This window comes from Balearica regulorum, chromosome 12 (assembly GCF_011004875.1).
Source record: "Balearica regulorum gibbericeps isolate bBalReg1 chromosome 12, bBalReg1.pri, whole genome shotgun sequence".
NCBI lineage: Eukaryota > Metazoa > Chordata > Aves > Gruiformes > Gruidae > Balearica > Balearica regulorum.
In genome coordinates, this window is record NC_046195.1 from 19,856,356 (window position 1) to 19,874,441 (window position 18,086).

Consider the following 18,086-nt stretch of genomic DNA (forward strand, 5'->3'; position numbering starts at 1 on the left):
GGGAGACATCTCCAGCTTCATCTGCCTTTGCTGACTCCTCTATTTCTTCTCCAGTTAGCAAAAAATCCCCTGTAAAGTTTTATACAGAAAAGTCTACATAGATTTAGCTGGGAACTGTTCACACTCCACCCACAAATAAACTTGTCTTTCAAAATGAGCTAAGATCTGCAGGCAAATTAGCAGAAAACAGACCTAAAAGTGTGCCTGAAAATTTGTCTGCACAAAGCAAACATCACCACATGAACAGCTCTTACTCATTAACCAAGTACAGGATGTATACTCTCCATTGCTATACTGAGAGGATTTCCTCAATTAAAACAGAGTGCAAGACAGTTCTGCACAAGTGATTTTCCCTTGCATTTAGCCCAGACATCAGACTGCAATGGAGACACGGAGTTTGAGAGGCAACCAGCTACATGGCACTTGAGCTGCTCTGACTAGATGCCTACCAGACCCCACCCAGCAGCTCTCTCACAACCCCTCCTCAACGGGACAGGAGGAAAAATAAGATAAAAAAGCTCATGGATTGCGATAAAGAGACAGAGATCACTTATCAATACCATCATAGGCAAAACACACTTGGGGAAAATTTAATTTATTGCCAATTAAAATAACTTGTACTGAGAGAAACAAAGATAAATTAGAACAACTCCTTCCCCTTGCCTCATCCCACCACTTTTTCCCAGGCTTAACTTCACTCCATTCCTGACTCCTCTACCTCCTTACCCCAAACCCTCAGGGGGATGGGGAATGGAGGTTGTGGTCAGTCCATCACAGCTGCTCTCTGCTGCTCCTTCCTCCTCACACTTTTTCCTTGCTGCAGCATGGGTCCTCTCCACAGGCCGCAGTTCCTGTCAGGAGAACCTGCTCCAGTGTCAGCTCCTCTCCACAAGCCACAATATTCTTCAGGGAATACCCATCTGTCCCACTGTGGTCTCTCCACAGAGCTGCAGGGCAATCTGCTCAGGCACCTGGAGCACCTCCTGCCCCGCTTCCTGCTCTGCCTGGGTGCTCACAAAGATTTTTCCTCATACTTTTTTCCTCACTGCTTATGCAGCCTTTTGCCCTTTCTTAAATATGTTTTCACAGAGGCACCACCAGGTTTTCTGATGGGCTCTGCTGTGTCCTGTGGTAAGACCACTGCAGAGCCGGCTGGAACCGGCTGTGGCCAGCACGGGGCAGCTCCGGGTGCCTCCTCAGAGAGGCCCCTGCAGCCCCCCACTGCCAGCACCTTGCCAGCTGTGCCCAATACACTATACTTTTAAATGAAAACCCAAACTGTCTCAAATCACAGTCTTTAAGGCTAGAAGGAACCCATGAGAACACAACCAGACCTTAAATGACTTGATGAAAACATACGAGACTGAGTTGAGCACAGCTTATTGACAGCCATTTTGGCAGCACACAGCCAGTGTTAAACCAGGCTCTGCAAGGTAGGTTGTGCCCAAAAGAAGTGTTATCACGGAATCCAGGTGCCTTTAAAATAATTCATATCCATAGGTCTTTCCTGCTAGGAACTGGATTCCATCATGGCAGCAACCACCTTCTTACCCTGTCTACGAGGAAACCATCACCCACAGACTTGGTGTGTGAATGCTGTTCAGACACCATGTCCAGCTGCCTATCATCAGCACATGAGCTAACAGTGCCAAGTGAGATGGCCAAGATAACTGGCACCAGTGGAGGAGGAACGGGATTTCCTAGTGCAGATGTTCTCAAGATTTCCTGCTGCACAGGCAGCATGCATTAATAGAGAGACTGACTCACAGACACCTCTCTTCCCACTCACAATACTGTGGGCCACCCTCCCTCAAGGCTGCAATTGCATCACACCCTTGAGGCTGCTGTGACCAATTCCAACAAGGGAAAAGTAAAAATATTTGGGGTATTTTAGAACCTTTAAAAAATGAGGCAGCTGGGAACACAAGCATCAGCTGTGTGAAACTAACACACTGCCATGGAACAAAATGCAAAGGTTGCTGGTTTAGGCCATCACCACAGTGCCAGAAAGCAACTTGGCTGGAAGAGCAATGGAGGTTCTTGGTCACTGGGCTACAGAGAATGGATGTGAAAAGTTGTCAGTGTGGCTGAGGTGTGTTCATGAGCACTGGTTGCCCTGTTGCAGGTGAACTTTGCTGTCTTGAGTTCCATTCTGTGAGGAGTCATCAAAAGTAGAAAGAGTGCTTTGGAAACAGGTATGGTAACGAGTCATAAAAACAGATATAAAAATGGAAGGTGAAGTGCAGAAGAACACGAAAAAGAATAAAGCCTGTCTCTGACATCTCCCTCCATCTGCATTTCCCTGACAGAGCCTTACTGCACAGAATGGCCTAGAGAAAACAGAAAAGCTTGAAGCCTGAACTATCCTTCTCCTCCTCCTCCTCTGTCTGCATTCCTCCTGCCTTTCTTTCTCCTTACAGCTTTGACATGGAAGGGACAGAATAAATGCAGCTTTGGCATGAGCTCTCCAGGCTTGCCCCAGCATGCATAAAGCACAACCTAGACATGAAGAATTGGGCTAAAAGAGGAACTAAACTACATCAGTTTAATTTTTTTTTAATTCTCAAGAGCTTCCTCTACAGGTGGACAGTGGGAGGGAGATGTGTGTGTTTCAGATGTTTCAGAGTTCAGAACAGCAACCCTGAGGGTAAATTGACTTTTTTCTTTTTTCTTCCTTAAATGTTGCACTCAAGCAAGAGCCTCCCCATTGCTTTGGCTGCTGGACGACATTTGGACAGCAGAAGCATTAGTCAGGTTACTGAGGTTGTCTTTCACTTGTTTTGAGAAGTGCTATAGGATTTCTAACACCCACCTAAAGCCAAGCTTTCAAATTACCCCATTAAACACTATGAAAAAGAACATATTCATGGCTCTTTATAAGATACAGTTGACATAACTCTTTCTCCTGGGGCTGCTGGAATGAAAAGAGAAATCTGTAGACAGTGATCAAATATTTATATTCTTTTCCCTTACATCGCTGTCCCCATCATGAAAATTCCAGATCAGGGTAAGGGAGCTGATTATCAGTGGCAGCTCTGGAGCCTTTATGTGCCAGCCCCCAAGAGCGCAGAGATATAAATCCATCAATACATGCATGATAAAAATGATTTTATCTGCTTCTTTAATATAAAAAAATCTCTCACAGGGGAAATCCAAAATGAAAAATGATCTGCAGAGTGTAAAATAAGGCTTCAGAGAGTAAACTAGTATTATTCCTAAAGAACAACATAAAAATTTTCCCTCTTAATGACATCCAAAAGATCACTAACTTCAAGTTACTGCTTGCTGCTGCAAAGAGCTTTCATGCTAATCGCCTGGCTTAGCAACAGCTGCAGGAGAACTAACACATACTACAGTAACTTACCACCGCATGCTGTAGTCGCTCAGAAAAAGGCAAGCTCAAAACCAAGGCACAGTTGTAATTTATTCCAAAACTCCCAAAAATGCACTTAGGGAAGAAAAAAACCCACCCAACTCTTTTTTTTTCAGGTTTTCAAACCCATAGAAAGCAGCTTTTAAATTACTATGTTGTGGTCTTACAAATTCAGACATCTCTGTCTCCAAATGCTCAGAGGGTCAGAGTGAGTGGGACTTGGTTTGCAAAGCAAACTCTGCACAATTGCAAGGAGCCAACAGTCACAACTTGCTGTTCAGGTACTAGCTGCAACCAGTCACTCCTCGGCGTTAAAACCACCATGGTCATGGACAGAACTATCCAAAGGGTCTCATACCTCATTTATCATATGCTTCAGAATAATTTGAATCAGAGTTTTCTCCAGGAAGCTGAAGGCATAAGTCACAAAGACCAGCCACAGTAGAGGCCAGTGCAGTTTGCCTGTCTATGAGGACAGAATCTCCTCTGTGCCTTACTGGCCAACTCTCTCAGATGAAAAGAAAACACAAGAGGAAACAAAAGCATAAAACTCCAGCAAGAAAGCAGTGCATGCCTCATGCTTCAGAAACTGCTCCTGAACCAAGCCCAAAATGGCAGCTAATGTGAGCAGATACACAGAAACTCAGGGGAGAAGAAAAGAAAAAACCGGTGAACTGGTCTTCTAATTGCTGGCTGAGAAACCTGAAGTTCAGTTTAGATGATGCCATGAAGTGTTGCAAGAGCGCCATAGGACTTCACAGGAAACAGAACATCCATCCAAACAGCCTCCACATGGATGATATGCAATGAGAAATTATAGTTGCCAGATGCAGACTAACAGAATGGGTGAGCAAAATAAGCATGTTTTACCACAAAGGCACTTTGTTTCGGAGTTCAGAGGAAGTTCTAAATACTGGCAGCTACTGAAGAAGGGCATGAACGAAGGCAGGAAATGGGAGATGCACTCAAGCCAAAGGATGCCAAGGGGAGACAAGAACTGAAATGCAAACACTGCAACGCTGTGCAAAAGCTCAATACCAGGGAAGTTTAACTTAGAAAAATAAATCAGCACATATATATTTAAGTAGCTGATTTTGCATTTCTATAATTCTGCTGATATAATATCTCTCCATGTCCATGTCCTTACATCCAGCATGCCCATAAACTCACTGCCTCACTAAAGCTGCAGATGTACTTAGTGGCATGTTACAACTTCTTCATCAGCTTATTTTTTTTACCATTATCACAAAGCCATGAGGAATCGTCCATTAGGCAAATCGTGTTGAATCAAATACCTTGCCCAAAACCAAGAAAAGATTTCATTTTAGAGGTGGTGACTTAAAAAAAGTCAACTCAAAGCCCTGGAGCCATGCTTGTTCCTACTCATACATTACAGAGTACCTTAGAGGGAAATTCTTCCATGATCTTGGAAAAATCTGTCTTACAACTTCAAATATTAGTTTAGTAAATGGAAGAGCTTGCACCTCTACAATGACTTTCAGAAAAAAAAAAGTAAATTTAATGTGAATCTATTCTCTGTTCAGGGGGAATGGTCAGAACTACAGAATATCATTAAAAACACAGTATTTGCTATATGAAGTACTACCGTTATTTCTGGGTTGCAAAAGGCATTCGCTGTGTTTCTTAGCTGTTATTCTAGAGGAGGGTGGTGGGGTTTTTTCCCCTAAGATTCTCATTTACCAAGGGAGCAATAAAGCAGTATTTTGTAATGCTGACTTTTTTCCCGTCAGAAATTCTTGTAACATAAATAGATATTAAATACTTTAAGGCAGATCACTTTACTTAAAATGTCTATAAATATAAAATGCATTAATAAGACCTCTTAATGCTTGTTTTGTGGTTTGACAGTAAACGTAATGGCTTACAGAGAGGAGTTAAGTTAATATACCCCTGACCAGTAATGTTCTATTTGCTTAAATGCAAGCGTCCAAGCCAAAGTTAACATTCTGGTTTCTTTTAGAGGCAGCCCGCCATCCTGCAGTGTAGCTGAATAAGCACTGCCTAATATCATGGGGCAAATCCTGCCCCCCAACTAACAGTCACAGAAGGCTGACAGGAGTTGTATGGAGGCAGGCAGGAAAGAAAGATCCCAAGCAGCCAGGAGTCCTTCATTTGTGTGGTTACACAGAGCACAACTGATCCCGCACCAGAGAAGTATGTAACAGATGCTGCCCTAAGAAGTTAGGGTTGTGCTAATTCTCATACCACGATTTTACAGATGGGAAACTACCATCATGGCTGGTTCAGGCACTACCCAAAGAGGGTGGCTGAGTGAAGAGTTCAGCTAAGGCCTACCTAAACCACATGGCTATCCAATCTCTCTTCCTGAAATATATTTTCTGAATTATTCTTCAGCCTCTTTTGCTGGGCTGAAGATCAGCTTTCATTATGGCAAGTGGAAGATTAAAATCCCCTTTGATTTCCTTGAATTTCACCTTCTTTTACAACCTCAGAATAAAAGATTTATGCAATGATGCCATCTATGTATTTGCCTATTATTATTCCTCAGTATCTTCTGATCTTGCCAGCCACTTACAACCAATTTCCTCAGGGAGGTGAAGCCCTCAAACATACTATGTTCCTACAAATGTGGGAATGTAGGTGGCCAGACAAAGGAGACTCACTCTGTCAGTGTTCCTCTGAAGGCTGGAAAGCTGAAACATAAATTCAAATCCTTTCAGACATCAGAAAAACCACATGGGTGAGCCCCTAGAAGCAATGACTTAACAGTGGGAAGCATTTCAGCTGGACTTTGCACCTTAGGAGATGTCAGATAAATGTGTTCCTCAGCCAAGAGTCCTCTTCCATGTGCACTCTCTAGTGTCTAATAAAGGAGTGAGCTCACACTACAGCATCAGAACCTAGCTTAAAAGTCCATCAGCCAAATCCATTGGAAACTAAGCTTCAATATTTGTATAGTAAGTGGGTTTAGAGAACCCAACCCATCTATCAGCACCTCTCCACACCTGGCAAGCTGATGTTGCTGAGATGTTCTGCAGTACTCCTCAGCCTGAACAGACAACAGTATTCATGGCCATCTTTTACTTAGGACTTGGTCTATCAGTGTAGTCAACCCTAACAATCTTCACAGGCTGATAAAGCTACACACAACATAGAGATGCACTAATGGCTACACTGAAATAATTGAGCTTTTGGTATAAGGATCATCAAGACACATGATTAGACAGACGTTTTGAAAGTCTCACAGCCATAACGTCCTGTCCCAGCCCCAGAAGAACTGTGGGCACAATGGCAGATGTTTATTTTCTCACTGACAAATCAGTGCAGAGCAGATTTTAGGAGGACCCCAGGCTGCTACTGCAAACAAAAAGCATCCATCACCCCTCTTGAGGTCCCAACCATCTGACATAAGGAAGAAACACAGCCCTGACACATACATTACATCTGAATATGCATTTCTGTTAGTTCAAAAAGTGACTTGAGAAGCAGTTTTGTTCAGAGCGGAATATGACATGTTCTGCCTGTTCACTGCAGTGCTGGTATGTGAATTTAAAGGTGGACAACCATGGCTTTGAGAAGAATAAGGCTTTTGTTCCCCCAGCAAACACATCCTTAAAATGCAAGAAAGCCAGAAGGTAGACCCTGAAGTGATGGGTGGCACGAATGGATTTGTTACAAGACGACACTTCCTACAAATCAATCCAAATAAATGTAGGGGCACAATGAAGCCCTATTAAGTAACTGTTGTCACAGCATGCTAGAACACAAAATAAAAGGTAGAGGAAGGGACATAGAAAAGCAGCTTGTTAACAGAAAAGACTAGTTAAACAAACTCCTTGCTTAATCAGCAAAGCATTTCACTACAGGAGGGCTCCCTCACCCCAGTGTTTGATAAAGGAATACAAGACCTCTTAAAAAGCTGTTGTCCCATAGCCGGATTATGCACTGAGCATCCATCACTCAGCTCTTCACTGGGAAGCATGACCAGTCAATTACTGTTAAGAACTCTTATTTTTTTGCAAGCCAATTTGCTGCTCATGAACAACAACAGAGCAGTAGTCAGGAGAATTAATTGTTCCTGGATGTTACAATAGCATGGGCAGAGGAATACAAGCTTCCTCCAAGACTTCCTTGTGCAAATGCCTCTGGAAGGACCCCTGCCGTCCCTAAGCAGAGTTTTCAGTATCCACATCCAATTTAGCCATTATCTCTTTATTGGCACTGCCAACAAGTGACTGAGCGAGCGCTCACGGGGAGAGACTTTGTGTTCCCTTATCAGCTGAGACGGAAGGCTTAACTACTAGGACAGCTGACAAATTAACACCCACACTTCATAGGAGCTTGCAATTTCAAGCAACTCCTGGCTGATTCTCTGCAGAACTTCTAGAATGCTTCTAAAGCCCAACTCCATCAACTATTCAAAGGTATGATCAGAGCCACTTCATGTAGCACAGGAGGTCCTGGGGTAAAGAGAATGAGGTCATCAGGCAGCTGGGTGATGTCTGCCTTGTTTTCTACAGCAAGGGAGGTGGCCATTTTTATTATGTAAAAATCAGAGATTGAAAGTGATTCTAACTGACATTAAGCTAGGTGTTCTGCTGGAAATCAATATGACTTCTGTCTTCAGTAATGCTTTGACTGCCCGCTATGGCAATGACAGAGAACTATCATCTCTTATGAAACAGATGTGCCATGGAAATCTTTAAGAACCCAAGAAACATCATGTCAGACGACCATCTATCCACTCCAGGATACTCTCTTCCAAGGTAAACCATAGCAGTACAAAAAATGTGGTAGAAAACACCACTCCTGAACAATTATGGAATATTTCCTAACTGAAAACTTGCAATTTCAATTTCAAAAAAGTTTTTTAATGTGATGTCCTTAGGCAAATACAGGGAATCACACAAATGGGGGAGAAGAGGCATCTAACACAAGAAAACCAAAACCTTTCCTCATACCTCAAGGTCAAAACAGTTACCCAGTTCAGCTGTCAAGGAAGCCAGCTTTAGCCTACCCTGGATATGATCTGTTTACTCTTGCTTCTTATTTTGAGAGTAAAGTGCCTACTTACCATATTCATAACTGTGAGGATGAATCTCTGGGCAGCCTCCGCACCATGGTATTGGACCATATCAGCATCTGCCACCACCAGAGTTTCTACTGTGTACTCGTTGGTAAGTCGAATGGCATTTCTTCTCTCCCTCCAGTCACTGGTTGATTTCATTTTCTTTTGTCTCTTCTTTTCTAAAAGTCAAAATAATGATTAAGGCTGGCAGATCATAATAATACATTTATACTCTTTTCAGCAAACATTCTTGTGCACATTCAGATTGCAATGACCTTTAATTAAAGTGTCCTTTGCTGATTAAAAGAAGCAACCAAGAGGTTCCATTGCAAGTACATCTGTACCTCTGTGTGCAGATTTGTATGAGACCACCAGATTACATGCAAATAGGAAGGAGGATGGGAAAAGAGGAGTCCAGAACAGAAAAAGATTAGCTGTACTTCAAACCAAGAAGTAGTCATGCTCTTGCAAAAAATTCAGAAATTGGAAATCCTGCTCGTGAAAAGTGTAACATTCCACTATAATGGAACAAGTGCTAATTAAGGAAAAATCTGCTGAAGAAAAGTTTAGGATAGGAGACTGTGCTTTGGGATGCAACACTCTAGACTCTGCAGGTTCTCCTTAGCCAGGGAAGTTGTAAGATATTCCTGGAGTCAATATTTCCATCAGTTGCATTTTTACTTGCTACCAGCATTATCAGAGCAATGTAACAGAACACAGGATAGAGTCTCAAAAATTTTAAATTAAAAGATTGTTTTTGAACATGCGTTATTGGCCAACTGCAGAAGTCTCTGGATGAAAACCAGAAGTGCAGAAGGTCAGGCTAGATAAGACCTTCTCGAGCTCTCTTTGCTCATTTATTGCTATTGGCATGAGCACCAGCACCAGCAGCTGCAGTCACCGGCCACCTACGTGCAGAGCTCACATGGCTCTTTATTGTGGTCTGTGTACCAAAACCAGGGGACTCCCTACAGCAGCTGATCTTTAATGAACTTCAATTACAAGAATTGGTGAAAAGGACATATTCTAAGGACTACAAAGTGAAGCAGTGGTCAGCTACCGTTAACACAAAAATTAAAACACAGAAGTTAAACCTCCCTTCCTCCAAACTGAGGACTAATGCTTTAGTAATTTGTCCACTTCTAAACTGAAAGGTGAAATGTGTTTCACAGCTCAAAGACAGATGTGCAAAGCAGCAGAAGCATGAACAAAGGAGAACTTAAGTTCAGATCTGAAATTGAATCTACTCACTTCATTGCAGTCACAAAAAATGTGTTCATGTTTTCAATGGTAAAATGAAAGAAAAGCAAATGAAGTCATTAAAACAAATTTACAAACTGCCAAGATTCACTGAAATTACATCTGCTTACTGCTCAGCCTGCAATATACTATGGATAAGATAGTGACACTCATATTAATGCTGATTTCTTCCAATGAAAAAGGGAGCAGAAGACACAGCAGGTCCCGAAGCAGCATAAACACAACATTCAATGCAAAAGTGACGTGGGATAGACCATAATGGCTGATCAGACAGATACCTCTTAGGTCACACTACACATGCTGCTCACTTCCCAGAGCAGAGAATCCCATTTTAATTTTCTGTTGATTTAACTTGAGACCCTCTCTTAGCAAAGCACCATTCTGCAGCAGGCAGACCTGAGTTAGCATTCACTGATCCTGTTTTTCCACAGCCTGTTTACCAGCTCCCTTACATAAGTCAGCTTGAATTTCCTTTCTTTTCCAGGCTGGTAAATGCACTCGCATCCAGATCATCAGTTTTCCCTGACTGACCCTCTTGTATTCAGGGTGATAAACTCCATCAGCTGTAAGCCCTTCCCCCAGAGCCCACCTGAAATGGACTCTGCCTTCTACTCGTTCATACATTTTCTGTCCTGTCAATATGCACATTTGCATGTGTCCATCCCATATCCCTATCCTGAGCTGTCTAGCAGTCATCCAGTATAGCTCTGCACATGCTTTTCCGCCCAAGGCATCAGCTGTCAACACTAGGTACATATTTTAAACTGAGAAAACAACCATGAAATTTGATTTGAATCTCTTTAAAAAGAGTTTGGAAATATCCCCCCAGGGTCTAAAAAGGCAGACAGGAGCCCATGGACAAGCAAAAAATGAAAACTTGGGGTGCTCATAAATAATGGAAGCTACATGCCAGCAGCAAAGATGAAAATAACCAAGTTTCAAGGCTTGCTTTCACATGGACGGCAAGACAGCTACAGAAAAGTGTGCAATGATGACAAAGCTGCCACAGAGCAGGGGATCTTTATGTTTCTAAGGCAATAAAATAAAATAGAGTGACTATACCAGAAGGAAGGAAAGATGAATGCACCTTCAATTTGCCAACTATAAAATGGAGATGACTTCACCAAACTCCTGTGAAAAAGCTCCCATGTTTGTTTGTTCATTTCATTTCGTTCATCCACCCATCCCTCCCTCTGCATAGCCATGCATCTTTAGCTGCAGTACTTTCAAGGTTATCATTTAAATACCAAGGGAGAAAGCAGAGAAAAATGAAGAAAAGGCAAATTATTCCAGTAAGAACATTGACCTTTTGAGTCTTACTGCTAGCAGTCAGAACCTTCCTGAAAGTAACAGCACTTCCCCATCAAATTCTTATTTTGGTAATTCCCTAATAAATTAAAATTAAAAGTTTTCAGCTGGTGTAAATCTCCTACCTATAGAGAAGTTGCTCTTATTGGGGGCTAGGCCTAGACTCAAATACGTCTGGGCCTGGCATTGAATGAACTGTGTAAAAAGGCTTAAGTGGAAGAAAACAAATTCAGAGTACTCTGGGTTTTCACTTCAAAAATCTCCTTTTTGGTAGAAAAGAAGCCACTTGTGCCAGAGGAGGAACCCACTATGCTGGACTGTATCTTGCACTCTGGGAAGAAGAGGTCACGCCATGGTCATTTGCCGTGGGATTGCCCAGTGTGGTCACTCCTCCAGAGGCAGATGAAGGAATTGGTGAGGCTTTGCCAATTCAACTCAGCACCTCTTTGCAGAAGGCAGCTGTACAAAACTCTGAAAGGTGTGATTTCTGGAGAACGGCAGCATAAAGGGACTCCTGGCAAATTGCTGGGTAGTCTTGGTTCACACAAAGCCTCTGGCCTCCATTCCTCCATGAGTTTTACTTGAAGCTGTGGATTGGCTGCTTTCCACTGGGTGGTAAGGATTAGAGGTTGCATGTGGAAAACTACCACCCCACAGGCTTGCCTAGAAACACGGCCAAAGTGACCTAACTTAGAGAATCTGGGCTCATACTCTCATCCTCTCCCTCACATTCTCCAAGCATAAGCTTACCAAGCACTTAAAACAGGCAACATGTAATGGGCTCAAGGGAGTGTACAAAGAGCTCAGGTGGTCACCGATGATATGCCACAGAAGAGGTAAGGCAAAACAACACAAACTACTTGAACAGAAGAGTGTGTGTGTGTCCCTTTTTTTTTTTTTTCTTTCCCTTTTTAAATTTGTAGCTCCTTTATAGGGTAACTTTTCTTTCTTCTTTCAGTCCTTTTTATCCTTGCAGAAAGCTACTTTCAGAGTGGTCTCTATTTGCATCTTCCTGCCTACCACACACGCAAACAATTTTTCCAGCATAATCAAGCACATGGAAGAAACACAACTATCATTTGCATGGATGAACCATCACAAATGTAACAAAATACACACATGCCGTATCGCAGACATTTGATGAAGAGGAGAAAAAGATCCAAAACCAATAGTAAAAATCCTCATTAAACGGATCTGCAACTAATACCTGAGGTGAGTCAACTTTATGGAGGTATCAAAAAAACCCCATCTCTAGAGTCTTGCTTCAGACACAAGCCAGCACAGAGAAGGCTCACTTCTGCCCCACATGATTTATGGACTATGGGCAGAGAATCCCTCCATGAGTACATGAAACCCCAAACTAAAATAAACATCAGCCATTAAAACAAGGATTAAATGCTTGGTGGATTCTTTATTTGAACAAACTGATGTTACAAATTTTGTGGTGCAGATGTTAAGTGTTAGTGTGAAGGCGTAAGAGGCCATAAAACATGGGCAGGAGCCTGTCAGAGGAGTTTATATTGCGGGGAGCATACATAACCAAACTGCATACTATTTTAGGAGTCAGGTGTTCCCCGCTTAAGAGGTCAGACAATTTCACGTGAAATATGAGCTGAAACGGTCAATCTATAACACAGCACGTATATGCTGCGGGTGACTAGGCACAAGGGACATTAGTCTTTTGCCAGTCACTTTGACAGTGTGTTAACAGTCTATCTGGCCAAAAAGTCCACAAAATTCAGGACTGTTAGGTGATGGGAGAAGGGTGGTACACCCCCAGATCCTCAGAATAAAATGGATATAACATTGCACAAGTTCATTAGCTGGCTTTTATTTACAAGTTCTACCTTTCCTTGGCTAGTCACCTACAAAGCAACATGATAATAGCACATTATGCTGTCCAACAGTCTTAGCAATCTTCCTCAGAATGACAAAAAACATAGTGCCTACTGTGATCAGAAGCACAACAGAGCTCTTCGGAAGCCTCAGTAGAAAACTCCTTATGTTCAGTGCTTTTTATGGCAACCCAACAGATGTACAATTCCAAAGCAACCGCCCCAAATGACCTTTTCCTATTACACACCAAAAGCCCTGTCTAGCACTGTCTGTTTTTTGGCACATTCTTGCTGTAACTGCAGAGTGCTTTTTTCCTGCTCTTCCTACCTCCCTTCCAACAGTATTTCCCAGACTCATCTGAAAAGCAACCTCTTCTCCTATAACCTTCCACTTTTTTCTGCCTAATCTTTCCCTTTGTAATTTTAGCTACCTCATTCTAGTTAAACCTACTGAAACTTTCTGGATGCAGTTCAACAAAAGCCACAAATAAAATTAAAATTGCAGAGTCCCTTCTGCAAGGCCAAATTTCTCCCTAGAAGCTCTTTTCTATTGCTGCCTTAAAAATCCTCTCCAGTTCTTCCTCAGGAAGCCCTGTGCTAACTTCCTTACACCCATGACACCTCTAACATCTCTAGATACCCTCACATGGAGAGCCAGCTCTGCTTTCCTTTATGCTGTTACTTCAGCAACTTAAAAAGGAGAGAGTATGGAAGTGGGGCAAATAGCTAACAGTTCTCCCTGTGCCCCAGGAGTTTCTAGACAATCTTTCACTGGTACTCACATTAGGCAGGTTTTATTAGTTTCACTTAAAAGTAAAAATCATTGGCTCTCCAAAGCAAAACAGAGAGAAAGAAAAAGGAGACCCTGCACACAAACCAAGCCTAGACATTAAAGAAAGGAAGTTCTTGAGGTATATGCTTACTAGTTAACCTAAAAGCATATGTCAATCAGGGGAAGGGCAAGTTTGCTGAATTATCAGAGGGATAGGATGCCACAAAGCTTCTCTGGTACCCACCAGTAGTAGAATACAAACACCTCTCAAAATGCAATCAAGTCTGTGTTTAAAATACCACTATACTGCATCTATGTCTCTTGGACATTGCTATTTAATCTAGACACTGCACTAATTTCAAAGAACTATTCAAATCTAGCATAATGACTTGATTTCATTTCAAATCAAGAAGGCAAGGTGTAAGGTGGAGCCCAGGAAGGAAGGAACACAGAAAGTGGAAGTTAACAGCAGCACTTACATCCCAGGACCAGAGCAAAAGCAAAACCTAAACAGAATACAGACAGGCTTCCTTCTTAGTCTGAATTAAAATCAAGGAGCGGTGGGTTGAAACACAGAGAAGAGTGTGTATTATTTAACAACACATCAAGAGAAATACACTAGAGTTAAATCAATCTTTTCCTCATGTTCGGATCTGACAGCAGAGCTACTTCCAAACTGTTTATTAAACAGCTTCTCCAAAAGACTGACTGCACAGCATCACCATGATGGATGCCCACAAGCTGTACACGTCAGTAATCTTGTTTGCTTGGCCTGGGGTTCAAGTTGCTCATGGTTAGAAGTCAGACAAATTTGAACAGGCTTAGGGATCTGAGACTTCCAGGATGACAAAACATTTGCTGCACAAGTCAGGCCACTGAGGGATATGTGCTAACACAGCCCGAGCTAAAAGAGCAACCACAGATCACGGGACAGCTCAGAGCTGTGAGATCACCACAGGCATATAAAGGGGGCCAGTTCAAAATTCATGGACACCACCAGAAACATCCCTTCACTGCCTCCTGTGGGCTTTACATCCAAAGCTTTGTGCGTTGGTTACCTTGCAGCTGCAGTTTTCATCCATACAACAACACAGAGGTTCTTTTCAAAACACTGATCTCCTGAAGGGGAAAAAAAACCCCCAAAACCAAAAAAGAAACCACACTTCAGCTCCAGAGGCCTTGTTCCACAGTGTTGCTTCCTTGACACTTTTCCTGTGGCATCCACCTCAGAGTAGACACAAGCAAGGATTGAAGAAGGAAACTAAGAAGAACAGACACTGTTGCAGTTGCTGCCACAGCCAGCGCTCCCCGATCTATTTCTAGCCATGGGAACATGGAATGCCCTTCACCTCTGTCAGGACATAGCACAAAACTGTCCCTGTGCACTGGTCTTTTATACTTCCATTAAAAACTTGGGGTTTCAGATTTACCACAGCTAGCTGGTGCCAGTGGGTAGGCTGAAGTTCAGGGATTAAAAATGGTTGCTCATTCAAATCACAGCTGATTATAGAGCTGTCCTCTCATTTTTAAAGCCTTGTCCTACAAAATAGTTATGCACCCCCATTTCTTTCTGACTAGAATGGCAGACAAAATCATGCATCAACTGGTATGAAAAATCATTGCATAGCAGAATGTTTTGGGTTTTGTCGGTGGTTGGGGTTTTTTTTGCTTGGGTTGGGTTTTGGTTTTTTTTGTTTTGGGGTTTTCTTGAGGTTTTTTGGTGGTAGTGGTGGTGGTTTTTTTTAAATACAGCCACTTTTATACCAAATCACAAGGTCATGACTATTTGTCTGGCACAGCAGCAAACAAGAATTTTTGAGACAGAAGTCATGAACTCTGTGCTGCATCTCAAAACACCACAGAGATTTTATTGCAAGGATTGTTATCCAAGTTAGTCTGTGGCTTGGACACATCAGTTAAAACCTTACTCTTCCGCAAAACAGTCATCAACGTAACACATCAGGACTTTGTCTTTCATGTCAAGCCTGTAAGACAGCACAAGATAAGCACTATGATCTCTGTCTGCGCTCTGGTTCAATTTGTCAGCAGAATTTCAAAGATTGCCACCTCCTGAACTATGTGCAGTCATCTCCTTATAAAAGGTCACCTTCATTGTAGGCTTTCCATCCAGCTAGAAACAAGGATTTACTCATGTAAGACAGTCAGAGAAGACAATCTAATGTTACTGAAAGCAGGCACAGCGAACATGGCTTAATGGTTTGACTGTTAAAGTGGGAATGGAAATATCTGCTCTGCCATTCCCGCTTAGCCTTGGTGCCTCAGTTTCTCATCCTGCATTTGATTTGCTGTGTTACTAGTTGTAAATTCTCTGAGGCTGAGTTGATTTCCTTTGTTTGTGACAGACACACAAAGATCTCTACTTGCTTGGGGCCATGGGAGAAAATCCTGTAAGACAAATATAATTAGGACCAAGTGATAAGGAGTGATGTACACAAAACTCTGAACTCAGACTCCTCAGTTTTGATCACTTAAACCCAGCAGATCTGAGACCAATCACAAAGCACAGTCCTAATCCACTTCAGGGCTTTAGAGACTACAAAATGCTTGGCTGCAGTTATACTGTGAAAAATGGCATCACTGGCCTCCAGGTTTATTTTATTTTAATGAGTCTTTAGCGAACATGCTTAGTTTGCAAAGAATGTTTTTACAACTGCCAGCCTTACCAATCTATCCTGGGCTTTGGCAGCTGAGCTCCAATTGCTTCTGCTGAGGCTGGAAGAGCTCAGGGACTCACCAAACCAGGGGCTCCTCACCTACAGTCTGACCTCACCAATACACCTATGCCTTGAGAGAGGTTGCACAGACCTCCGTGAAAGCTGGGCAATTTACCTCTGGTGATTTGCAAAACCCAGTAAAGAGTACAGGTTCATCTCCCATAACAGTGTTGGCTCAGCAGGTCAAAGTGAAGTAAAAAGTAGTGTAATAGTTATTTTTAATCCTTAACATATACAGATATGTCAAACTACCGAGGGAACAGATCAGCCGAGAAAGAAACTGGCGGTTTATAGAGCAACTTCCAGATCCAAAGGTTCTTGGTACCACTGCCAGCTGAGAGTTAGTAGCCCTAATTTGCAAATAGAGAAACTGTTTGAGAGTTAGAGGTTATAGTCTAAATGACCTCTAATTTTCTGTGCCTTCAGTCTTGGGTTCACAGTCTGAGACATCTATGACTGATCACTCCTAATTACAAACTACCTCAAAGGAAGCTTAGAACTTTTGAACAGAAGCAAAACCTACCCCAAAGTGTTCCCATCTTGGCCACACAAACATGTAGGTGCCCAACACTTTGTAGCTTTTATAAAAAAGATCCCAAGGGATCTGCTGAAGGTCAAACAACATTAAGAGTTGAGGCCAAGAGAGTCCCAATTCCCAACTCTTGGCTCTAACCCTGAGCTATGATAATATGGAAAAAACAAAGACAGCTAAAATGTAAGTGATGTGCCTTAGTCTCCTTGGAGCCACCTGTTTGCCTTTCTAGCCAGAATGGCCACTGGAATACCCATGACAATCCTGAGACAAGGACGGCATACACCAGACAACCCAGCTCATTACCACCTGCCAGTTTAGATTTCATTAAATTCCAATGGAAACTAGCACTACGTTCTATTAGGAACCAAGCAAAGGAGCAGTACAGCTCTGCTGTGTGCAACTGCTCTGGAAGGGGAAGAAATCCATACACTATACGTATGTGCATGTCCTCTTTTTTGGTCTCTTTTGCACCTTGACAGTCAAGGAAGAAGAAACTGCTCCACGTTATTCATGTTGCCCTCATGCTGAGGGCTTCATCCAGAACAGACCAGCGATAAAACTTCACTTGCCACATGTGATGGAAGCGGACACTTCTGAATGGCAGATTGCTCCAAAAGGCTGCTGTTTATCAGCCATAAGGAAACAATCACACACTTACAGGGAAAATCCAGACTCCCCGTTTGGAAGACCAGGGACCTGGAGAAACCAAGGGATTTATCCACACAAGTGAGACATACTCCCATGGGTAAAGTGCTGAATTTCTGATACAGGGAATACTTCTATGCTTGCAAACACTTAATCACATTACATCTTCTGCATAGTCCATTGTTGAAATCCTTGCTTTAATTCTTCAACAGATGCTTCCTAATATGGACTAATACAGGTTGCATTACATCTCTCTATTTTTAGTGCACATGTTTTTTGGCCATAACAACTGCTATTTCAGGCCAAGTCAAACCTACAGAGAAAACACAGCTAAGAGACAATGATTAAAGATGGGGAAATGCAACATAGCAGTAACATGTGTTTAGGATTTATACCTGTTCAGGGAAAGCATTCCCTACATTTGATACCTGCATACTAGCACTTATTTAAATTATTACCAGCTTTGATCAATTGTTAAAACAGGTTGAGACATAACTATACAGAAAAGCAATGCATTGTTATGTGGCGAATTAAAATGCTGATCTTCCTGGTTTTTCACTATATGCTTCTCTC

The 18,086-nt window shown here is 42.3% G+C and overlaps 1 protein-coding gene across 3 annotated transcripts in view; it reads right to left on the reverse strand.

Moving 5' to 3' along the window:
- ADAMTS17 (ADAM metallopeptidase with thrombospondin type 1 motif 17) overlaps positions 1-18,086 on the reverse strand; it is a 196,179-nt gene that overhangs the window by 159,873 nt on the left and 18,220 nt on the right. For all 3 annotated transcript variants that reach the window (XM_075763921.1, XM_075763924.1, XM_075763923.1), the window contains exon 4: positions 8,430-8,602. In XM_075763921.1, coding sequence (XP_075620036.1) covers positions 8,430-8,602 — 173 coding nt within the window. The remainder of the gene's footprint in view (positions 1-8,429; positions 8,603-18,086) is intronic.